The sequence below is a fragment of the Dromaius novaehollandiae genome, chromosome Z, assembly GCF_036370855.1.
Source record: "Dromaius novaehollandiae isolate bDroNov1 chromosome Z, bDroNov1.hap1, whole genome shotgun sequence".
Classification (NCBI taxonomy): Eukaryota; Metazoa; Chordata; class Aves; order Casuariiformes; family Dromaiidae; genus Dromaius; species Dromaius novaehollandiae.
In genome coordinates this window covers 42,457,812-42,481,583 of record NC_088132.1, presented here as the reverse complement: position 1 = coordinate 42,481,583, position 23,772 = coordinate 42,457,812, and the positions used below count along the sequence as shown (strand labels likewise).

The following is a 23,772-nucleotide window of genomic DNA, read 5'->3' as shown; positions in this document are numbered from 1 at the left end:
GGGCACCCAACGCAAAAGCTGCAGCCTCGCACGAAGCCGCTGGGAAGACGGAGGACGAGCCCCGGGGGCGCAGCCCGCACGAAGCCTGCCTCAAGGCCAATTAACGCTTCCTCCCGCGCCGGGCGCGGCCAGTCTCCCGGCGAGGCCGAGATGGCGGCGGCTCCGCTCCCCGGTGCTGCCGTCCCGGCGCGCACCGCGCATTGCGGTCGTAGCGGCGCCGATTCGCTCGCTCGCTCGCTCCCACCATCGTCTGATTGGTTCCTTGTCCCAATAACTCCCGAGCTGATTGGCTCTGCTTTTGGAGCCGCCTTGCCCCCCCCCGTGGGCGGCCCCCGGCGCCGCGCTCACGCGGGGATTGGTGCAGCGGGCTGTCACTCTCCGCTCGCCTCTCTCCGCTCCGCGCTGGGCGGGCGCCGCGCAGTCCCGCCTCCGCCGCCGCGCTGTGGTTCGGGCTCCGTCGCGTCGGGATGAGCCGCGTTTCCCCATGGAGACCAAACGGGCCGAGATCCCCAGCAGCGTCTTGGACGACCTGTGCAGGTAGCTCCGGGCCGCCCTGAGCGGGCGGAGCCGGGCCCGCCTCCCACCGGGCAGCCCCGCGGGGCAGCGCCTCCGTCCCTCCCCCCCTCCCCGCGGCGGCGGCGGCGGTGCCCCCTCCCATGGTGCCCCGGGCGCGCGGCCGTTGTAGGGGGAGGGGGCGCGCGCGTGTCCACCCCGCCCCCCTCAGCTGCGCGCGCGGCCCATCCGTTGGGCCCCCGGGGGGGGGCGCGGCCGACTCGGGTTCGGGGCTTTCTGGAGCTCTTGGGCGGGGATGGGGGTCGGGGCGGGAGGGAGGCAGCCCGGGCGCCCCGAGAAGGAAGGGGTGCTGGGGCCCCTGCGGCGGCGGCCGCGACACGGAAGCGGGGCCGGTGCTGCTGGAGGAGCCTCTGGCTGCGCGGTGCTCGCGCGGCTGCTCGGCGGGAGGTGCCGCCGCGTGAGCAGCCTGCTGGGGCTGCCCTGGCGGGGCGGAGGGGGTACCCGCTTCTGTGCCGTCCGCACCGTAGTCGAAAACCGATGCAGGGCTGAATTAGCAGCGCAGAAGACATCGAGGGCTGAGGGGAGGGGGTTGGAGCGGCAGAGCATGCTTCATGTTTTTCATCCAGTGTTTCGAGGTTCAGAAGTTTGCGCTGTTTGGCCAAGGAGGTGAAGCTGCATCGGCAATATTTGCGTGAGTGAGAGGAGTGTTATAGGTGCAAGGCTGATAGGGTGCGTGTTGTGATGGAATTAATGTGACGTGTATCGTGCAAAAGTTTGGTTTGGTTGATAAGGGGGTGGTGGGGAGTCCTTTCTGCTCTGGTGAGATGGGAAAAATGGGGTCAGGGAACACCCATCGCTCTGAAATTATTCTCTCCTGTTTGCTGATCCTTTTGGAATGAGTGGTCACCTTTTCTCACCCTAAAGGCTACACATTTAAGTTTTCATAGTGCCATAAGACGCAGAAGCTTTGTTTCTTTGGGGAGTTTTTTTTTTCTCTTATGATCTCAACCTCTGATCGCCACTAACGCTGTCTTTTGGACTTTCTAATTCATCTGTATCATCCCCAGAATTTGATACCCAGAACTGGATGTGGTATATGTCACATGAAATAATCCTTGTGTCTTACTACATTGAAAGGACCTCTCTGAAGTATTTGTGTGCAACAGAAAATCGTTGCTGGAGATGAAGTATAGTCCACTTACCTGGAATTACTGTTTTCAGATGAATGGAAGTGCTTAGAATTTGAATGGAAGTGCTTAGAATTGAAAATACCACAGAAAACTAGAACTGTTCAGCACATTACTGTTTCATTTTGTATCTAATGCAAGAGTCAGAGTTTGCAGTACACGAGTATTAATTTTAGTTCTGTAGGTCTGGCCACTGAAACATGTTCGTATATCTATCATGTCTCTCCTGACCTCCCTAAGGAGACCCCCCCGAGAGATGGGGCTTTTCTTTTAGATGCCTGCTCACATATGAAGAATGAATTAAGACTATTCCAGAGAATCAGGAGGGGGAACTCCAATACTTCTAGAACTGAAATAGCCAGCCTATTAGTGTGACTCCTGTGGGGAAGCTGGTGGAAGGGCATGCGAGGAATCTGGATCTTAAGTTGTTTCAGGCTTGGTCCCACTGTCTATGTAATGGTGTTCATTTGAGCTGCTGTCATATTTTACCTTTAAAATGCTGTTTTGTCTTGTAATTGCATGATTCTACTAGTGTGGCTTTAATTAAAAAACAAAAAACAAAAAAACGCGGAGTGGTAGGCTAGGGGCTTGACTTTCATTAGTGTTGACAGATCAGCCCTATTTCAAATACGTTACCCTGCTTTGGACATGGACAGAGCAACTGAAAGGAGTAGAGGAACTGGCCTTTGATGCTTTGACAAGGAGAGAAAGTGGACAAGTGAGAGGACCTTATAGGCCTTGGCTCAAAAGAGATGAGTAATTAAGGAAGTGGAAAATCAGTGGTGGTGTACTTGGGGTGGTTGACTGTAAATGGAATATTAGAAGATCTGTTACTTCTGCATTCTTCAGTCTCTGTATGATGTGGAAAATTTAGTAGAAGGAGCTTTGCAAGTTTTCGTCCTTAGTTATTGAGCTTATGTTAGATTTAACATCATTTTTAACACAACCCATGCTGATTTTTGTTGTTAATCCGGCTGGTGAATGAGCCTTCAATATTTAAAGTATTGTGATAATTTCAGTATAATAAAAGCTTTGGAAGGTTACAGGACCCTTAGAAAATCTCTGCTATTTCTACATGGGCTGTACCACTATGTCAACTAAAAATCTAAATAACTGTTGTTGAATTTTTAGGAGATGGCAAAAGTGTATATTTCTTTTATCAAGCTAAAAAGAGAAAAATTTCTGCTCCCAAGTCAAGCTTTCCCAGTAGTTTAGGATTTTGTGTCTGTGTGAATATATAATATGTATAAAATATATATACATCTATATATGTGTATGTATATATTTCACTTGAAAGCCAGGAAGCTCAGTTAAACCCGAGATGTCCACAAAACACAGCCACTCTCTTTGTGTATCTTGAGAGTGTCAGAGTATCTTTCAGACTTGTGCTCTCTTTGAACAGGAATATTTTCCTTTCATCTGAAGCAAAAGGCTTAGATTCTGTGTAGAAAAGTGTCCATTTGTTAAATGCAGAGTCCTGTTGTGTCGGGAGATGCCATCAACTTAAGTACCCCTGCTTGTATTTGCCGTTGACCTGCTTGGCATCTGGTACTTTTCCCTGTGACAAAAAGACCGCTGTGAGCTGTTATAGAGGTAGTCAGTATAACACACTGCTGAATTAAAATGCATTTAGATTTTTCTTTAAGCCAAATCACTTTCCTTTGATCACATACAGAGGCCAATCAAAGATGTTCATGTATAGGTCCTCAGATCATTTGCAGCTGTGCCACCTAATTCAGCCAATTAGTCTAAGTAATAATTCCACTGTTCAGGGCAGGGCAGCTATAGCTAGTTTAGTGCCTGCGAGTAGTTCTCATGGCTGTTTCCAGCACCAAAGGCACCTCAGCTGATAGCTTAATTTTGTATGACCCGAGGGGTGGGAGTGATATATTTTTATTATTTTATTTTTATCATTGTGGGTTATAGGTTCTAAGTTCTTGTGCACTGTGCGGGATGACTGTAGATTTCTTCTTGTATCAAACAATTTTGATCTTAACTTACCAAATACTATTAAATTGTATGATTAATTGGGCTAAATCTCCAACTTTTTATTCTCTGTAGTGGCTTGAAGCAACTTAATTTTGAGATATATAAACTTACTCTGTAGCAAGGCCTAAATTACATTCTTAGGTAGGATTTATGGTCTAAGGTTACTAATTAGGCTACTGTATTTACAAGGTGTGGTTTGCAGCATTTCTGTGATGATGTATTTTGCTGGGGGTAAATGTCAGCAATTTAGTAGCAACTATAGCATTTAGCGCAAAACTGAGTGTTTACTTGAAAAAGGGAAATTGTTACATTGATTTCTTGTGTAGGAGAAAACAGCATTGCAGAGGCAATGTGTACCTGTGGATGTTCTCTCTGATATTAATTACCTTCAGTGTTTTCCCAGGCTGTCAGCAGTGGAATATATAATAATTTCTTATAGGTTATAGTTCAACTTAAGTGTGGTGGAATTCTTACTGCATGTTTTTAAAAGTTCTCTTGCATGTTGGGTTTATTAGATCAAGCAGATCAGATGAAGGGCTTTTAGACTCTAGGCTTTATTTCCCATGTGCAACTTACCCATTACTGTAGGTAACATTATGCTAAGTTCTGAGTCAAACATTCATAGCTGTGAGTTCACAGAATCTAGTACTGAAATTATATAGCACTGAGGCCCATAACAAAGACCCAGCATAAGCCAGCTCTTAAAATTAAACATTTTTCAACTGTAGGAAGTAATAAGCAGGCTTGTATATTCCACCTCAGAGATCTGTGTGAGGATCAGGTATAGGTGGTGGTGGTGACTTGTTAAATCTTTTAATTGCAAAGCTGTTCTCTGAAGGATAACAAAAATAAGATTAAAAAACACTAGGCTAATATCACTTGCAATGAAACTTTTGAAAGCTATATCATTAAAAAACACTAGGCTAATATCACTTGCAATGAAACTTTTGAAAGCTATATCATGGCTTTTACCTGCTAGTAAACTGAATTAAGACATTTCTACACCTTAACTCTTGTTCAGAGGGTGAAAGGTTACTTGGCAGCATGTAGAAACAAGTTGCAAGCTGAAGCCAGGTGTAGGATGTTTTCAAGTGTCTGTAGAGTTCCTCTCAGGCTTTTTTAGAATTACAGAAAGCCAAGATAACAATTCTAGTTTTGGCAAATTAATCTATATGTATGCTTCAATAGCAGGACTGCTCTGACCCGTTTTGTTAAGTAACAAGTCTTACATGCACAGCAATTTTTCATCGTGCTGTCTTGCTACTGAGTTATACTCTGTGACTGCTAAATAAATAAGTGGAGCTGCAGAGTCTTAATGTAGCATCTTATTGCAGAGTCTTAATTTAGGATTTGGGCTGCTTGAGCTTGCTTTCTCTTTTCTCTTTCTCTTACTTTGTTACTGTTGCCTCATCTTTTGACTTTAGGAGGTACAAACTGGAGGTACCTGTTGTTGGCAATTCAGTCCCTCTTTTGGGATTCAGGTACCACAAATGACTTAAAAGTTAACTTTTTGATTCGTAAGTAGCATTCTTAATTGGTTTTGTTCATACCGCTCTTAAGCCTAATGCTGGCATGTTCTTGTTCTTTGGTGCTGCTTCTGCATACTACATCTTCAACTTTTTAATCAACTGCAGTGCTGGGGCAAGAAAGCATTGTCAACTAGTTATAAAATATATAAAAATGTATTTTTATACCTTTGAGGTACAGCAGCCTTATATATAAGGGTTACTTTGAGTAGTAATAGAGCCTTAAAAATGGGAAGCAGTGTGGGGGGTATTGCTAACTGAAAATTGGCAAGTAGGAAAAGTTACTTGTGAAAGTGAATAAGGTTACTTATACTTGTAAAATTTTAATTAAAGACATCTTAAAAAATTCCGTTTCCAGCAACAATATTATGCTCTTGTGGGACTTGCGTGGTACTTGTCAAGAGCTGAGTTTAGAACAGCTCTGGCAATTGGTTTAGGTTGCATGGGTGGATGACCTTACACTTCTGAAAAGAAAACACTGCTGTTCTTGCTCTTAAAAAAACAAACAAACAAAAAGACCCCAAAACTTTCTTGAATAAGAACAACTATCATACAGTGCTATTTCTCAAATGTACATCTCTGGAAGCCTCATCTCTTTGTGCTCATGTCTGAGCTAGTAGGCAAGAAGCATAAAACAGAGTTGAAAAATAAACCAGTTTTCGACTTTCTACTTCAGACTGAGGAAATGCATAAGATCATATTGCCAGAATTAGATAAACTTTAAATTTTATGGAAATTAATATTTTACTGTGGTGTTAAGTGAAAAAAATACATGGATGTGTTTTAACCTGTGTCCAGAAGAAGTATATTGGAATTCACAGACTTTTTTTTTCTTTTTACTGGGCATTTAAAAATTGTTTCATTTCTGTAATATAGCCATTTACATAGGCTGTCTTCACCTTCTTTGTTCTCACAACAGTTAAATTACTTAGTTTCTTAGATAACTGAGTTTTGGGAGAGAAAGAACCTCATGACCCATTTTCCTTCCTAACTTTAAAAGCTATATCTTTCGCATGAAAACTTTTTGCTGTGCAGACCACCAGGAAGATCTGTTGCTCTGCACTCATAGCTTAGGAAAACTGCTGCTGTAGTGCATTTTCTTTGTTAGGTTTATTTAAATCAATAGATTTGTCCAATCTTATTTTTCTTTCTTTTCTGGCAGCCGATTTATTTTGCACATTCCAAGTGAAGAGAGAGACAATGCAATCAGAGTATGTTTTCAGATTGAACTCGCCCATTGGTTTTACTTGGATTTCTACATGCAAAACACACCAGGATTACCTCAGTGTGGGATAAGAGACTTTGCTAAAGCTGATATCCTTTTTATCACTGTAAATGTTTTCAGACTCTGTGGATAAAGTGCAAACGGCATATTGTTAGTTGAAACTTTCTATCTTGTACTTGCAACAGGAAAATGGTTGTTCCTGTCCTGCTGCTAGACATGATTTTTAACTTTTCAGTGCTCCCATAATTTTTTGGCTTCTACAAAACAGAAGTTTCTCTTGCTGCTTACAAACTATGGAAGGCAAGGATGATTTTTCACTTTTCCTCATGGCCGCAGGTTGGCAGACTGGGTGGGTTTCACATGAGCTGTTGGAACTTTTCAGATTATGCTTTCTCCTCATTTAAAGCCTTTCATTGAAAACCCTGGTGTAAGTGTAGCTAAAAATGGTATGTGTTCCCTGATGGAAAATGGTATATATTTGTTGGGAGTTCTGGCAGTTGCTGCGGGATTCTTCTAGAAGCCATTCTGTTGGTAGGGGAGAGGATGCATTTTTACTGAACTCATGTGGCTGTATTCTGCCAGGCCTGACACTTAATGAAAAGAAGCAGAACTTACATGATCTATGCCTTGTTGGAGAAGAACTTGTCAAGTAAATTTCATGCCAACATGCAGCAAGTGTTTTTGTTTTAACCTTTTCCCATACATTTTTGGTGTGGAACTGGAGTATTGGTTCTAACCTTCATAATAATATTGTCTGTGCTTTCACTATCCAAAATAATTCCTTGTCAGTTTGAATATCAGAGACTTAGTTTGGAAGGCTGTTTATGTTTAATATTAATTTTAGCATAGACTGTAAAAATGTTTTTTTTTCTGTCACTGTATACTATGTAGTTTTTTTTGATTAATTTCAGGTAGACTTTTAAATTATAACAGTATTTTTCAGACCAAAGCAGTTCCTCTAGTACTTGTAGGCAGCACAGGAAAAATAGTGTAGTAGATAATACTTGTTCATTACACCTTTTCCTTTTTGGGTTGCATTTGCCAGAAATGTTATTTCTGCTGTAGTGTTTGTTTTTAGATATACTGCTGAAGAATAATTTTTATTGGTACCATCTTTGGCATTTTGATAAGATGTTTTTTAAGGGCTTGTAGATTTGCTTTCAAAGTTTTAGAGTTATAAATGTTGTTCGTGTTTTCTCTGCATGGTGAGAATCTGTAATACTCTTTACTTCCAAGAGAATATATCTGGGAAGCACTCTGGGGATGGAGTCATTATTGTAAATGTTTAGTGGATGTCTTTGCATGACTGCATGTGATTGGAAACTGGATAAATAAATATAGCATCCTTAACATGCTGCTGTACTCTTCAATCACTGCCCTTTTTTACTGCCTCAAGGTGAAGATGTACAAAAGGTTTTAGATGAGTGGAAGGAATATAAAATGGGAGTGCCAACCTATGGTGCAATTATTCTTGATGAAACACTTGAAAATGTAAGTATGGAAATATGGTGAAGGACTAGCAGGACACATGGAGTGTGTGCTGGCAAAAGTAATCTTTTTTCTAATTCACTTTTGTCATCTTAAAAAAAAGGGGGGGGGAGGCAGTTCAGATTCAGAAGGACGTGACAGAAATATGACATTGTTGAAGTATGTGCAAGAACATAATATGTGAGTAAAATATGGGAGATAGGGTACACTTTTGATTTCTTTCCCCCCCCCAGAACAGAGAACTTTATCAGAAAGCCGTAGTGGTAATGAGTGCTTAAGGGTTGGTTCCTTCCTCCAGTGAAAAGTTTCCTAGAGGAAAAAAGGTTTCCTAGAAATTGGTTAGAGTAGTGGGTGGTTGACAGTTGCGTTCCTTGTATTCTGCAGGTTCTTTTGGTCCAGGGCTATTTAGCAAAGTCTGGTTGGGGATTTCCAAAAGGGAAGGTAAATAAAGAAGAGGCTCCTCATGACTGTGCTGCTAGAGAGGTAAGTCCTGTTTGATTCTCTTAAGTTGAATTTTTCTTTTAAGATAAATGAAATTTTGCTGAGAGCAGGATACATGCATTAGATAACAAGACATTTTAGTTAGGTATCTGTTTATGAAAATCAGGTAAATAACTTGTCTATTCTTGATGGATTATTCTGCTGTAACTTTTAGCCATTTTCTGAGTTGCCGGCTATGATTATCAAGGGTTTGTTTATCTAGTTTAAAATCACAGGGTTTTGATGTTTTCGATTGCTTTGCACTGACTTGCTAAGTTACGTGAATGCTAGTTTTAAAGTTCTATTCTACGATTTCGGTCAAATTTTAAGTATTATTTTTGGTGTTTGTGAAAACTTGGCTGTTCTCTGTCTTTTGCAATATTAATTGCAAGAGCCACCAGAACTGTAAGATAGTAGAAGAGTGGGAATTGAGCCTACGTAAGATGGGCTGTGTAAAGTTGATGGAGGTTGTAGAAGGTTATGTAAAACATGTAAAGAACTTTATTTTAAATTGTTCAGTGATACAGGAACAAGGATCACTGTATATGGCAAGTAGACTATAAAAATAAAATAATCTGTGGGATTTATTGCTGCAGGAAACCCAAAATTTATACTAGAGTCATATACTAAAAAATAGACTGTAAATGAATATTATTGGTTATAAACTCAGTGTTCCTGTAATGGAAAGTCTCATAATACACCTGGAATTGAGAAAGAATTAAGTCAATGAAGGAAAGTAGTAAGATGTGTTATTTTTCTTCTTGATTGGACTGAGTGAGCATCTAAGAAGTCATAGGTTTTTTTCCTATGTGTATGTGTTCAAAATACATGAATGAAAAATTCCTTATTTCTGACTTCCTGAGGGTGCTTTCTACACCATTCAGCTGTTTAATAGGGACTTGAAAAAACAAAATCAGGTATTTCATCTTAACAGTGCATTGTTATGCAGTAGTCAGATGCGAAGTGAACTTTCATGTGATCCCTTACTGATTTCTGAGCGTAGAACACTGTTTATATAGTATTGTATGACTTACCAAAGAGTAAAACACCTGAACAGTGAACTGTCATCGCATAAGTCAAGGGTTGGGAAAGATGAGCAGGAAGTCAATGAAGTTGACTTTATTATTCAGTGCATATCCCTTCCCCTCACCCATGAAAGAGCATATTTAATTAAACTTGTACTAGGCAGGGACTGTTAGGGTTGCTGTGAAGGACTGTAGCTTGAAGGGAGAGGAGACCATAAAAATATGGACCACAGCACAGGGGACGGGGGCTTATTGAAAGCAGGCATAACTAGTTTGGGAAGGGATAATGTGAAATATCCTTTCCCCTTTACTTTGTGTCATGCTAGCAACAGCCTTAATGCAGGCACAGTTACACTGACAAAAACCCTTTCGATGATGTTTTTCATTTGCAGAATTGCTTTAAATTACAGAAGTGAACAACACTCTTGCTCTGAACTGTCTCCTCCAAGATAGGCTGCTACTGTGGTAAACCTGGCAAATTCTTTTAAGCTTAGATACTGCCAGAAATTGGCATGACCATAATATCTGTGCATAAATCTTTTAACTGCCTCCACTTGAGTCAGCACAGGTCTAAAATCATAAACTGCATCTGTGTGACAGTGTACATGGTCTAATTTAAGATGTCTTTACTGGGCAATATGAACACAGTTGAGTAGTATTTCAGGCGCTGATGAGGTCAGAGCAACACTGAATGGATTATTCTCTTGGTGAGATGAATTTCTACACTGAATTCAATTGAACCATCTGGAAAGATCCTTTAGGAAGGGAGAACATTGGTTGTAGTAGTAAGATTAAGTATGAGAGGAAAAGTATATTTTCTCTTAGCTGAAAAAGTATGTTTTTGTGGGTTTCTTGTGTTTTTCTGTTCTTTCTTTTTTAAGTGCTGCTTTTAATGTAGTTATATGGGAAGATGGCTTGTTTTCTGTTTTTATGGGAGGGGTCATATATACTAATTTGAAGACTGGCTAATCAATTATTTGCTTTTTATTAATGGTATCTTTTTCTTATTTGTGGTTGATTTCCTCTCCATTTTTGGAAATGAAACTTGTAAATATCTTTTGCTGCAAACATGGACCATAAAATATGCTAAAAATGTTCTTTTGAAACATCATTGTCTTTCTAGTAATCTCCAGCAGGTATAACACTTCTGTGTTTTCTTGAGATTAGCGGACAATGCAGTTTTAAATTTGACTGTTATCAGTGTTAATGTCCAGCTTGAATTTAGTAGTCAAAGTAATTCTACCCTATTGCTGGATTTTATTTTGAACTTGAAAAGGGTTATATATCTTGAGGGTAGGAGATTTGCATGGTAAAATGATCATTTGAATGAACAGAAAAATTGATCTGTAAATAAAACTTGTTAGAATTTGCAGATGTTTGTACTTTAGATCTAATATATTAGCTTTTACCAGGATTTAGGCTTCCATGCATCCAGCAGCATGAAGGACCAGCCAGAGACTCACAGTTTGTATTAGTGAATCGATATACGAAAGTGTAATAAGGTTGTTTCTTTTTTTATTATTTTTTTTTAATTTTTTTTTATTATTACAGGTCTGTCTCTCTTAAAGAAATGTGAATTGCATAGGATTTTAAATACTCTTTCAATTAATAGGCATATATCTGTGTAAAAGCTTGTTTTTTGTCAGCTGTGGCCTACTTTCCTGGTTAGATCTGAAAACTAGTCATGCCTTCCCTCATGATAGGTTTTGAAATGATAAATCTTTATGTACACACTCATATCATCTATATACTTCTCAGGTGTTTGAAGAAACAGGGTTTGACATAAAAGATTATATCTGCAAAGAGGAATACATTGAGCTGAGAATTAATGATCAGTTAGCACGGCTGTACATCATTCCAGGAGTTCCAAAGAACACAAAATTCAACCCCAAAACTAGAAGGGAAATTCGGGTATGTATTGGTTTGTTTAATTGTAAAGGTGCTTTGTTGTGGAGGTTGGGTGTGGGTTTTTTGGGTTTTTTTGGGGGGGTCCTGTAAAATAATGGAACTACCAAATGTGATGAATGTCTCATACTAGTTACAAATGGCAGCTTATCACTGTAGGTTCTTACCAACTTCTTGCAACTCTGATGCAGAGACCACTTACCTGACATCTCCATTCATTGTGAAAACAACAGTAGAACACGCAGGCAAACAATAATTCTCCCCTTCTTTTCACCTAAGTGGTGTATGCATTAATCATTTCCTAGCTATAACTGCATATATAACTGTGTATGTTCTTCTGAAACTAAAATCTTTAGCTGATGATATACAAACCCCTATGTATTAGAAGAGGCAAGTAACTATTGTGTGCTTTCTCTCATAGCTAACACAGTCCAGACTTAGTGAATGGTGTGTGTGAAAGAGGAGGCTGGGGAGAGGGCACACAATGAGAGCTACCTATTTGGGATGGTTTGTGTGCCATTAGGCTTTTAAAAGGTATTGTGAAAGGAGGAAACAAATACTGAAGTGTCAGAATTGCTGGAAAGTTTGTTACTGTGGGTGCCCCCCATCATCTTTGAAATCTGGATATTTTTCTAGTACTGTAATTCACTTTAAAACAGCTATCCCTGTATTTTTATGCAGATGGTGCCACTGAACAGGGTATCAGGCTTCAAAATGGGAAAAGGTGCTAGTGGCTGACTGGACAGGGAACTCATTTTTTGGCATTAAAGACTTGTTTTACTGAAGTAGTGTAGCATATGACTCTGAACTCCGGTGATACAGTTTTAATACCAAATGGAAGAGTGGGAACTGCTGCTGCTGCTTCTTCTTTTTTTAAGTACAGTAACTTTCTCCAATTTTCTTCACCCCTGTGCACATGGTCAATGTTATGTAGAGTTCTTACCAGGATAGGTTGTTGTCTCTGTGTTGAAGCACTTTTTTCTGATCTAATTCAACCTGGCATGTTGTTTTTGTAATTCTTGTAGAATTGTTCTACAAACTCATTCAGCTTGTAACGTCTTTTGAATTTATTTATCTTACCTGGAGCTGGGTTTTGGGGCTAGATTCATTAATAGAAAAGCTCATGTGAGTTTGTATGCATTTTCAGAATTCTTGATCCCTCCCCATATTCCACAAAGTATACAATTATAGTAGTTAAAACTCTAATGTAAAAATTCTTCCAGCACAGATTCTCTCCTCTTCCCATGTCTTTTTTTCTTTTGTAACAGAAGCTGAAACATATTCTGCAAACCAAGTTCTCTTAGTTTTGATATTTTTTGAACTAGTATAGGTGGTCTGTTTTTCGTGGCAGTTTACAAATAGCAAGAACAGTAGTGGCTTTGAAAGTTACTTGAAGCTTCTACCTGTGTATTATGGCAAGTGCCCAGTGGTTTGTTGTGGTTTGAGGGTTTTTTTGAAAACCTCACTCAAAATTTATTTGTTGGATAATACATTTTGTATTTTAGATGATAAATCTTACAATGAATATGTGCTGTAGCAACCATTATTGTGTAGTTGCAGTCAGAAGAATAACTTATCATTAATTAGCTTTATGTGGAAAACTCTATTTTAGTCAGTTAATTCAAGTCTTTTGTTACAGTTTTTAATTAGAGAAAATAATTGTGGATGATGTGCACTTGTAAAATTTTCTAATGCTACAGCAGTGTGGGTTTTTCTCTGTTTTTTTAGAATATTGAATGGTTTTCCATCGACAAATTACCGTGCCACAGGAATGACATGACCCCAAAGTCCAAGCTAGGTTTGGCACCTAACAAATTTTTTATGGCCATTCCCTTTATCAGGTACGTTCAAGGTGAGCCAAATTCTAGGGCAGTACCTTTCAGAAGACTTTTATTTCTTTCGCCTTGTTTTAGTAAGCAAATATTGTTGAACTTCTGCTTGGTCACAGGCCATTGAGGGAATGGCTTTCTCAAAGGAATGGAGATTCCTCGGATAGCGACAATGGATTTTCATCGACTGGGAGCACACCCTCTAAACTCAACATGGAAAAAGCAAGGTAAGATCCAGGTCAGTTTAACACGTCTACCTATAGCCTTTCTATCAAACATTGGTTATACAAAGCTGATCATCCTTTCTCTCTGAGTATTCCTGTTTCAGGAATATAATGGGTTAATAAGATTATGGGAATATCTCAGAGGATTCTAAATAGGTTGGAAGGTTAATTACTGCCTTGATATGCTTTTTTGGGGGGGTGGGGTGGGGGGTGAATTCTCAGTTGTGCCAGAACTGAGATAATTTATTGAGTCCTATCTATAGGAATCCAAAAAACAAGCTAGAATGAGTAGGTAACTTCGTTCAATGCTTTTGGCACTTCCATAAGAGAAATAAGGCACTCTAAAGAAGTAGTAGTACTGTGAAGTAATTTCAGAAGTAGCTAGATAAAACCTACTTTAAAAGGAGAGAGGTATTGAAAAACAGTCTAAAATCAATTAGAGTGAAACCTGTCGAGAATACTGGAAGGGGTTGATAGGGGAAGAAGTGCTACTGTTTTCTTGTCTCAGTTAAGCTAAAAGTGTAGAGCAAGTCCTCAAACCTGGATTCCTATGGGGAAGGATACGCTACAGTAACTCGGGTCAGTTGAGCACTGACCACTGATGTATTAAAGATGCTAAGGTGGGCACAACCTGCTGTCTGTCTACGCAGAGCGTGGGCATCCTGCCAGCAGGCAAAGTAAAGTTGGGCGAATGGAGTGAGCATCGTTATAGTTTCAGCACTTCAGCTTGTCTTCCAGGTTGTTCTGGAGGGGCAGAAAACTTTAATATATTTCTGTTCTTCTATTAATAGCCTTGAAGTTGTGTTGTAAATTCTGGGTTTTTTTCTATGTGCTAGATCCAAACTTCGCTGTAGTCAGCAGGTGTTTACAGATGGCTTTTCAGGAGAGCAGTGGGTAAAGCCAAAACAGCCGCAGAAGCCATATAATCATCCCGAGATGTCTGAAGTTTTAAAAATAAAGGTATGTTACGTTTTCCATTTAAAACCATTTAAAATAGATGTTTTGGCTCATCATTCCACCCTGGAACTAAAGAATTTTATCACCAACATGCAAAACAAAAACATGCAAAAAAAAATCCTCTTGCAGGGAGTTCTCAGACTTACTTGCTTGATATTGACATGGTGGGGTATCAGGCTGTAGTTATGTTGCTTCAGATATGCACAGCAGTTGACACGCACCCTTTGGGTGCCCTTCACATACCTCTTTGAAGTTTTTTGCATACCACTAGTATGTGTGTATCAGTGTGTGGGAACTTACTGCGGTGTATTTATTGTATAGCAACGAGTCTGTAAGAGTGCAAGAGACTGCGTAAAAGCTGGTAACTTTTTGTAACTGGAGTACACGTTGCTTTGACTTCTGTGTGCTTCAGTTTGTCTACAAAAATGTTTAAATGTTTTGAGGTTGGGAGGGAAGTTTAGTTAATAAGTAGGAAGTGTCACAGTGCAATCATGCTCAATGCTGCCATTTAAACTCTTGTCTTTACTACTTTTTGGATGTAATGGCTGAGTCAGAACTTGAGGGGCAATGGCAGAAAGCAATATCAAGACACTCCCAGCCAAAAGAAGCGAACAAATGGAGTCCACAGTCAACCAGCTAAGCAAAACCATGCCTTGGTAAGAAACGTGTAGTGGCTGTCTCATTTATCTGGTTCCAGTAATAGCTAGAGAGTGTGTCTATCAAAAGTATATTTGAACAGAATATTCAGTAGGTATTTTGTAGGAATATGACATTTCTTAACTTATATGCATGTACATCTATAGGTAAGCATACTAAACCTTATTAAGTTAGCCTTTTGGAAATAAGGCTTGTTTTAGCGGATGAGAATTTTGTCAGCCCTTTCAGTAGACAATCCTTTTGCAGCTTTCCACATTCCTGTCAGGTAATAGCCTACTACAGTATGTCACAATAAGTCAATGTATACATTATATAATACATTAATATGTCAGACATGTATTACTTTAAATCAATTTTTTTAAAATTTAATTTATCAACTTTTGTTATGCAACACTTAGATAAAAAAACTATAAAGCATATGCTTAGTTATTTCCCTCCTCTTTGGCATGAATTTTGAGATACGAACTAGACTTGTATGCCAGGATCTCATATGCTTTCTTCAGCAATTTGTTAATTCCAATATGACATTCTTGTTTTCTTACCTCTTGTTTGTTGTTACTGTCCTTGCCCCCAAAGTTCTGCTGGCTGGGAGAACTCACTGAGTTACTTTTTTAACATCTTTGATTTTTTTTTTCCTCTCACTGTTCTTTATAGTTCTCTAATTCTGCTCAGTTGGCTTTTGTGCAGCAACTGAGCCCCAAGCTGAACTGCATGGAGAACTGCTTGTCCAGGCTTTAGCTTTTCTTATTTATTGGCTGTAAGCTAGACTCTTCTTATTCTGGCTTGTAATTCTTCCCTTCTTTCTCGTTTTCATGTTAAAATGCAGAAACCATAAACTCTCATCCATGTAAAATCATTTTTGTAGAAAGCAATGGTTAAGCTGCGTTTGGGTCTTACAGTAGAAGAATGAAAGGCTAGAGGATTGACTTCCCAGGAATTTTGTGGCTTTATAGAAAAGGCTGTATTTTATGATGGTGAGAGTCTGTAGGATCTTTATAGAAACGAGTGGAACTGTTAATACTCCACAGTTACTGTGCAGGCTCTTTATAGACTTGGCTAAATATTTGTGTTGTTTTGTTTGTGTTTTCATGATTACTGATCTTTTAGCTTAAACACTTCACTTCCCAGGAATATTTTCCAACATAATTTGGAGGCCAGGGAGCTCTTAACTATAATGGAGTGTGCAGGCTCATACTTCTGTTTGTATACCTATGGCGGCCTACCTGGGGCTAGCACTTCCTTCTCTCTTGGAGATGTTTCCGTCTTTAATGCATGGTACTCTAAGTGTCAGCAGCTGCCTGTTTGCAAATACTCCACCCCCAGCTTTTCAGGGCAGGCAGATTTAAGAACAGGCATATGCATGTGCCACTGATTTCATACCATCATATGCAAGCCCTTTTTGGCTTAAAACTTTTAGAAAATGCTCAAAATTTCTCCTTAAAAGCCTGCGTCTTAAAAATGGTTGGCTGAGTCACAAGATTGCGTGCTTCTGAAACACTTGGGTGGAACTGGAGTGTGCTTATTAGATAAAGCAGCATCACAGAATTCATGTTTTGCATTATAAATGACATAATTCCCACATCAGGAGGTGTGTCAAAGCAAATGTAACCAACATGTTTCTCAGCTGACACTTCAGCAGTACCACCAAGAACATAAATGTAATTTTCTTATGAAGTGTGTAATGTGTGGTCGTTCTCTTAACTAGAAATGTGAAAAAAGGCTTAATCCAAGAAGACTTCAAGATAACTTTGAAACAGGCAAGTGCACTCTGAATTTCTATCCAATGTCATGCATTTAGGGCTGAAGACACTAGATGATTTTTGGTTTTTCTGTGTTTTTTTTCCCCTTGTATGACAGCCAGCCAAATGTTATGAAGCCCTGTTTTTCTAAGGAAGTTGTCTTTTTTTTCTTTTTTTTTTTTTTTTGTCAACTTCATGTGGTTTTGCAATTCGTCTCTTTAATTGTGAAAACTTTGATTTCGCCATGTTTCTGGGCAAAAATAACCGAGGGTTGATTCAGAAAATAGCATCTGAATCAACACAATGCTGGTAATTAAGTGTTAGTTCAAGGCTTTCCGTCCTGCTAGTCATAATACTTCTTGCCCTCCGCAGTTGCTTTTGGACTAGTCTGGATTAACCAGTGCTTCTTGAGTGTTTTCAGAGTTTTCTACTTCCTGTTCAAGAAATAGAGCCACGTTTATTTCCTCCTTACGAAGATGTGACTCGCAAAACAGAAATTTACCCTGTGGGTAAAATTGGCTATTGAAAATGTCTCCAGATTGCCATGAGTTTTAGGATTTGTTCTAGCCACTAGATGCCTGGTAAATATGGCTGTTTGACTGACTTTTTCAGTTTATGACCAGACGCAGACTTAAATGTTAATTGAATATGCATTTCATGTATGGCTTTGTAGACTTAAATACTGTCATTGATTCACTTATTGCTAAGTAGCTGTTTAAAATTTGTTCCATGCCTTTTTTTTCTTTAAGCAGATGCAGCATATGAGATATGTTGCTCCAGTGAAGATCCGCTGCTAGAACATGGAGAGGGACACTCTGTGGCATGCAATGGCCATTACAAGTTTGTGTTCTCGTCAAGAGCTTTCTTGAGCTTCAAGTTTGACCATGATGCCATAATGAAAAGTTTTGACCTCTGACAGCAGACCTTTTAAGAACAAAAATCAGACTTGCCTGTTGCAATTGAGTGGGTTTCTAATCCAGCCTTACTCTTTCTCAGGAGTTTTTTTGGGGGGTGGGGAAGGGGAGGAGGAATGATTTTTGTGTGTGTGTGTGTGCGCGTCTTTTTTTTTCTTTTTTTTCTTTTTTTAATGCAATGCAGGGACTGACTGATGCTTTGGAAGGGTCTGTTCTCTTTGCAGTATGGGAGTGGCATAGTGAAGTGTTGCACTTTAAATGCAGTATCGCATTTGTCCACAAAAGTACCTTTCCAGTGTTCAGTTCACTAGTTCCTAGCTGTGCATTAGAGGGCATTCTTTTTTCTTTTTTTTTTTTTAATTTGCTCTGTGTTTTTTAGATTGTGATTTTCCTTTTTTAAATTGTTGGCAGTATACCAGCTTGCTAAACTTTTAACTGGTCTATTGTAAAGTTGTTGGAATTGTTAAGTCTTCATTTTCTAGTACATTGCAATATTATGGCAGTGGCAATGAAACTGATTCTCAGAGGACTCCCATGTCTGTCCTGGTAGTTTTGAAACCTTGAGTTGCACATTTCAAACCAAGCCTCAACCTTTCATTCTTTTTCTCTTCTGTTTTTTTGCTCCAAAGTATCTTCCCTCCTTCTCACTGAAAGTTACTTTTCATTGGCCAGCAATCGGTAACCCTTGGAGTCAAATCTATAGCATTTTGCCTTCTTGTCCCTACTCTGCTTCCCTCTTCAGTGAGGATGCACAAACTGGGTAAACTTGGCCTTTTGAAATGTCTAGCCTCAGTTCTAAGAACTGTCCCCAACTGGGGAGAAGTTACGAAGTTTTGTGTTACCCAATTGCAGCTGCTTTCAAAAAAGAAAAGTTTAAACTTTTTTTTTTTTGTGGGAGGTTACTTGTGTAGCATTTGTATTGAATGTAAATAAGCCTCTGTGGATCTTGCTGAGAGGAAGAAGGCAGGTGCATGGACAATAGAAACATTGTGTGACACTAAATGGCTTTTAATCAGGCTTGCAATAACTATTCTAAGAGTGCCGATTATTGTATTCTATGCTGTTGTCCTTAGATTTCTGGTGTAGCATATGTTCTGTATATATCCAATAGTATTGAATTGCACTTGCAGCTAGCATTTGAATGATGCAGCCTCAGTCATTTTCAGCTACAACACTTTCTTAATAACAGTATCAAAGATGGGGGGGGAAAGGTGGTAGTAGTTGAGGTGACAAACAAGTATTAAATCCGTTCTTCATGATTCAAATTAACGGGTTTTGAATACGTCCTTTGCAATTGGGAAAAATGTACCATCCTCGTTTGTCACAGCAGCTTGTAAGAAGTGTGTTGTCCCAGATCTTAAAATGGACTTTTCTATAAAATAAGGGTGAGTGAGCGAATGATAATTTGACAGATTGAATGAACTGGGCCCTCTTCACGCAGAGTGTATGTTCATGCACTGAGTCTTTACACAGCTCATGTGGTATCCAAAAAAAAAAACCACCTCGCAATCTTGGTCTTCCTTCAACTACCCTACATCATCTGTTACCTACTGTTTTTTCTCTCAAAAATGGCTTTAGAACTATCATCTTCTGGTTTATTTATCTGCTTGGCACCAGGTGATTTGGGACTTTAAATGCTGTAGCACTCTTGGCTGTGGGAAACCTGAACTTCTGTATCAGTTTACAGGAGAAACTGACTGCAGCTTTTCCTCTCCGTGGAGAGCAAGAGTCCTGAGGGCTTTGTTGTTCAAGACCAAGTTGTGAAATAGCTCATTCTAGCTTTGTTTTACCTTGTAAAAAGAATAGTATCCAAAAGCTGTTCAAAACAGTAAATAGGTAAGTACAGCACCTGAGGGGGTGGGATAATGCTGGAGGATGTTATGTTACTCGGCTTCAGGTGAAAACTAACCTTTAGTTTCTTTAGTGCAAGTAGTTGATTTCCCAGCAAAAGTGCCTTTACTCATGGCAAGGCGGAAGTTTGTATTCATATCTCTAGGCCGCTGCTGCCTGTGGAGTTAATGAGCCTCTCCTAAGGCATGATTAAATATCAAACTGTGGAAATCTTTAATAAGTAAGTTAGTTGACTTTTTAGATGAATTACTGTTATCTCATGCTCTGTGAAATAAGGGGACAGTTGGTCAAACTCTGTAAACTTTGAACTTGTAACTTCAGCTGAACTATTGAGATACTAAATCATGTCACAGACAGAGGACGTCTCTAAAATGAAGCTCGTGTGTCCTATGAATAGGAGATGGTGGCTCTCCTCTATATTCACTGGGTCTTTTTTGTCTTCTTAATGAAGGTTTGGTTCAGTATTAAAAAAAACAAAAAACAAAAAAAAACCCTGGTTGCTTCATTAAGAAGCCCAAAGTGGGGCTTATAGGTATGTCATGGTTTTAGTAAATCCAGCCTTAACGTGAATTGCAAATAAATGTGATTAAATATGCAATAACTTTTACTACTTTGTGTAAGGGTACAGTTTTTTTGCGTTAGCATTGCTTTCTGCTGTCTCTAAGGTTTCCAAAGCAATGTAAGTGCGGCGGTGTCATGTGATGGACCTTAGGCTCCATGGTGTGCTGCACTGTGAACATTTTGGATTGTTTATTCTTACTAGTTTATGTTCTTATTTCACCATCATTTTATAATTAAGTGTATTTCCAAGTTTAGGAGTACAGTTTACATGAGTTTTTGCAAAACAGTGAAAAAATAACAAGTGGGTAATGGAATTTAATTTGGCTTTTTTTTTTTTAATTTCATAGGTGTGGGGGATAGATACAGAGAAACAAGAGTTACTGTTTGCATGTTAGACTTGAGAGCTGATCTCAAGATACTTGAAACATAAACATCACTCTGTTTATGCTTGGAGCTAAAACAAGTCAGAAATCTTGCCTGTGAGGGGGTTATTCAAATTGTGAATGGTCATCTCTCAGTCTCCTTGAAATTAAAGAATTAATAAAATGACCAAACATTTAACCAAAAAAAAAAAAAAAAAACCACAATAAATGTGTGGTTCCTGAGAGTCTAGACTATTAGTTTGCAGTTTCTAGTACCACCTAACCTCCCTGTCTTAGTGCGAGATTTCTAGCATCTCTTTTCTAGAATGCTTTGAACTTTGGCGAGTGTTATGCATTTTCTGTGCTGAAATACTAACTTCAACTCCTAGATGTGCGTGCGTGCTTTTGAACGCAGCTGTGTCTTGTACAGTCTGAAGTCTGGAAAAAAGTGGCACTGGGAAGAAGCAGGGAAATAGCTTTATTTATTGCACAATCAAAGTATTTTTTTAACATAATGTAAATTTTTTAGACCAAACTTACATAAATAGTTTTTATTAAAATTTTGGGCCTCATCACTGTTCCAGGCTTCTTTGCTGTGCTCCAAAGTTCCTGTGATTTATTTTGCAGAGTTGAGAACAATATGTTTGCTGTGTTCTTGCTTTACCTGCTTGTGGCTGTTAGATAGGTAATAGTTCCTTTTAAAAACAAAGCAGGCTTTGCAGCCTGGCTGCTTCTAATAGACTTGCATTCAGATTGTGATTTCATGGAGGAAACTATTTTTCCAACTCTTACACTTAGCACATAAGCTCTTTCTTGGTGATTTGTAGTATAGAGCAGCACTCATATCGCTCTGGTGTGAAGAGCAAGAGTCCACATTAAGAATCCCAGCTCTAATATCCTGTGGTGCAGAATGGTACTGCTGCTCTGTGGGTGACTGGCTTTCCAGTTGTTGGGTCAGTGGGCTTTTTAATTTTCAGCTACCTGTTTTTTTAATAAATTCTGAACAACAGGTTTTTTTTTGTTGTCCCCCCCCCCCCCCCCCCCCGAGGTTAAAATCAGGTGCCTTCATCTTGTAAATTATGAGGTTACTCTGCACACATTTTAGGAAGCTCAAAACTATTGAGAACTGGTAGAATAGCCTCTCATTGGTTTAAAAGCAGTTTCTCAAAGAAATTAAGACTTGCACTGTAAATATTAAGGAATCTGGTGCTTATACATGACTTCATACTAACTTAAGATTGCTTTTGTTATTACAGTATTTCAGCTTTTGAAACAACCAAAATTATTTAAGATGTGGTAAGTTTCTACAGACTAACTGAAGGTGCTTTTACAGTAAATTAGGCTTGGAAATGTCACTACGCTTGCATAATAGGTTTTTGTTCTTATGCATTTATAGCAATAGTCTAGTTCAAGAATGAAAGTAGTAGGCTAACTGCTAGTATTTGCACTGTTCCTAATACTGTACATACTGCACTGATAGGAGATGCAGTAGAATTTATGATGTGTGTGCATTTTTCACTATTTCAAGTAGGTTGTGAACTTAAAGCAAGACAATATATGTAGCAATTACATTGGCCAGATTCAGGATCATACCAAGAGGAAGAATCTGGATTAGTAGGAGTACTTTAAAATTAACCTAACATTTCCAATGAAAAGACAAGTTAAAACCCAAGCATTTAAAGCAGACTATTGTATAGATTTGACTTTATAGAAACACCTATACTCATGCTTAGAGTTCTCACCTGTGGCAAGATGTCACTTCTGGGAAGGAAGTGTAAATGACTGCAATTCATTCTGCAATACTAGCACAATAAAAGGAAGCATGCTGACCTACAATTACTTAAAAGTAATTGTCAGAAAGCTTCACAGGGTACAGAATATTTAAATTTGAATAGGTCCACCATGAACTTTATATTTGTTCAAAAGATAAGTATTTTGTCACTATTAAACACTTTAATTATTGACCAGAACTAATTTTCATTTTGTTTCCATTATGGGTTCAGTATGCTTAAGAAAATAGTTATAGCTCATGAAGCATTAATTGTTTTAAAAACAAGCATTTATACCTTTTAAAGACACAGATCCTACAACCTCAGTTCCCTACAACACATGTTCCACTATGAGAAAAATTTACTTTGAATACAAATGTTTTAAGCATATTTAAGTAAAATTAGTAAACAAGGAAGATGATCCATTTATTCCTACTAGTTGGGTACATATTTATGTTATGCAGGAAAGTATGTAAAATTGCATGATTAAAAGCTCTTAGCAAATATTTCTCAAGTCTGTACTTGGAGCGTGATCCTTAAGTGAGCTGGTGTGGCTGCGCAGCACTGCAGTATTTGGCAGCACTACTGCAGACTTGCGGATCAGTGTAGCTGGGTTAGTGCAGCATGGTAACATTAAAAAAACAAAACAGACCTAGCAGAGAGAGGTGGATTTTTGTTTATTGATTTTGGTGTAATGCTATATTGCTGTATATGTGGTAGGATCCAGACTGGCTCAGGTACTGCTGTCCAAAGATGACACTTCCTGTGCAGCTCTGCATGCCTTGCAGAAAAATAGGGAGCTGGGGCTTTATTATAAGCCTCATGCATGAAGGGTGACCTGTCTTCCTCTTGATTGTTTAAAGCTCAATAACTTAATCCATTTTCCTCACTGGTACATATCTGGTGTGTGTCAGTACTAGCTTAGTAGAAAGTACTTACTTACAGCTAATTGTGAGTTAAACCCCATGTAAAGTTGCAGATTTTATTCAACTTCCATTATGTTATCTTGAAGAGTAGTTTGCATTGGTCAGCTCTTCAATTTTAGTAGGTAAAAATCTGTGACTTCCTGTAACATCTTGTTGTACTAATGGCTGTGGTTTTAATTGTTATTCACTGATTCAGAAACTGAAGCACATCATTTAAGAGGCTATGACTAAACTGACATTTTCTTTTCTACTGTGATTTCTCTGTAAATGACTTAACTTACTGTAGTAATGAAATATGAATATGAACACATTACTGTTTGCAGTGTGAAATGTAAAGCCTGTGCTGCCAGTACAGTGTATTCTTTCATGACAGAATGTTTAAACTAATATTGCCTTAAGCCAATTAGCAGTGCTGATTTATATGTATGTGCCAGTAAAAGAAGTATTTTTTAAAGTCAATTATGAAGGTGGACAGGGGCCCATCAAACAATGGGAAGCAAAATTTATTTTAAAAGGTGTCTGGTGTGTTGAAGAAAGGAAGTATGTCAAGCTTAATCAGTGCTTTTAAAGTATTTATGAAATGACAGAGCTCTTGGTCCATATAACTTGTCATTAAAAGAACTGGATGTGTGGAAAGTTTCATAT

At 38.9% G+C, this 23,772-nt stretch overlaps 1 protein-coding gene across 4 annotated transcripts; it reads left to right on the top strand.

The window, feature by feature from the left end:
• Positions 1 to 382: 382 nt before the first annotated feature.
• DCP2 (decapping mRNA 2) lies at positions 383 to 23,769 on the top strand. Of its 4 annotated transcripts, none has more exons than XM_064502317.1 (11): positions 383 to 537; positions 6,378 to 6,529; positions 7,804 to 7,931; positions 8,313 to 8,411; positions 11,192 to 11,344; positions 13,067 to 13,179; positions 13,287 to 13,394; positions 14,228 to 14,351; positions 14,903 to 15,004; positions 16,711 to 16,762; positions 17,497 to 23,769. In XM_064502317.1, the coding sequence occupies exons 1-11, from the start codon at positions 485 to 487 to the stop codon at positions 17,658 to 17,660; spliced, it is 1,248 nt and encodes a 415-aa protein (XP_064358387.1). In that variant the 5' UTR covers positions 383 to 484; the 3' UTR covers positions 17,661 to 23,769. The 4 variants fall into 4 exon arrangements, with proteins under 4 accessions (XP_064358387.1, XP_064358386.1, XP_064358384.1 ...); XM_064502316.1 differs by having other exon boundaries at positions 17,494 to 23,769; XM_064502314.1 differs by lacking the exon at positions 383 to 537 and adding an exon at positions 1,076 to 1,204 and having other exon boundaries at positions 17,494 to 23,769.
• Positions 23,770 to 23,772: the final 3 nt, after the last annotated feature.

Coding starts and splice junctions, on each gene's coding strand:
- DCP2 (XM_064502314.1), top strand. CDS start 1,125: ATGTTTTTCATCCAGTGTTTCGAGGTTCAGAAGTTTGCGCTGTTTGGC. Junction 7,932..8,312: donor TTGATGAAACACTTGAAAAT/GTAAGTATGGAA, acceptor TGTATTCTGCAG/GTTCTTTTGGTCCAGGGCTA. Junction 8,412..11,191: donor ATGACTGTGCTGCTAGAGAG/GTAAGTCCTGTT, acceptor TATACTTCTCAG/GTGTTTGAAGAAACAGGGTT.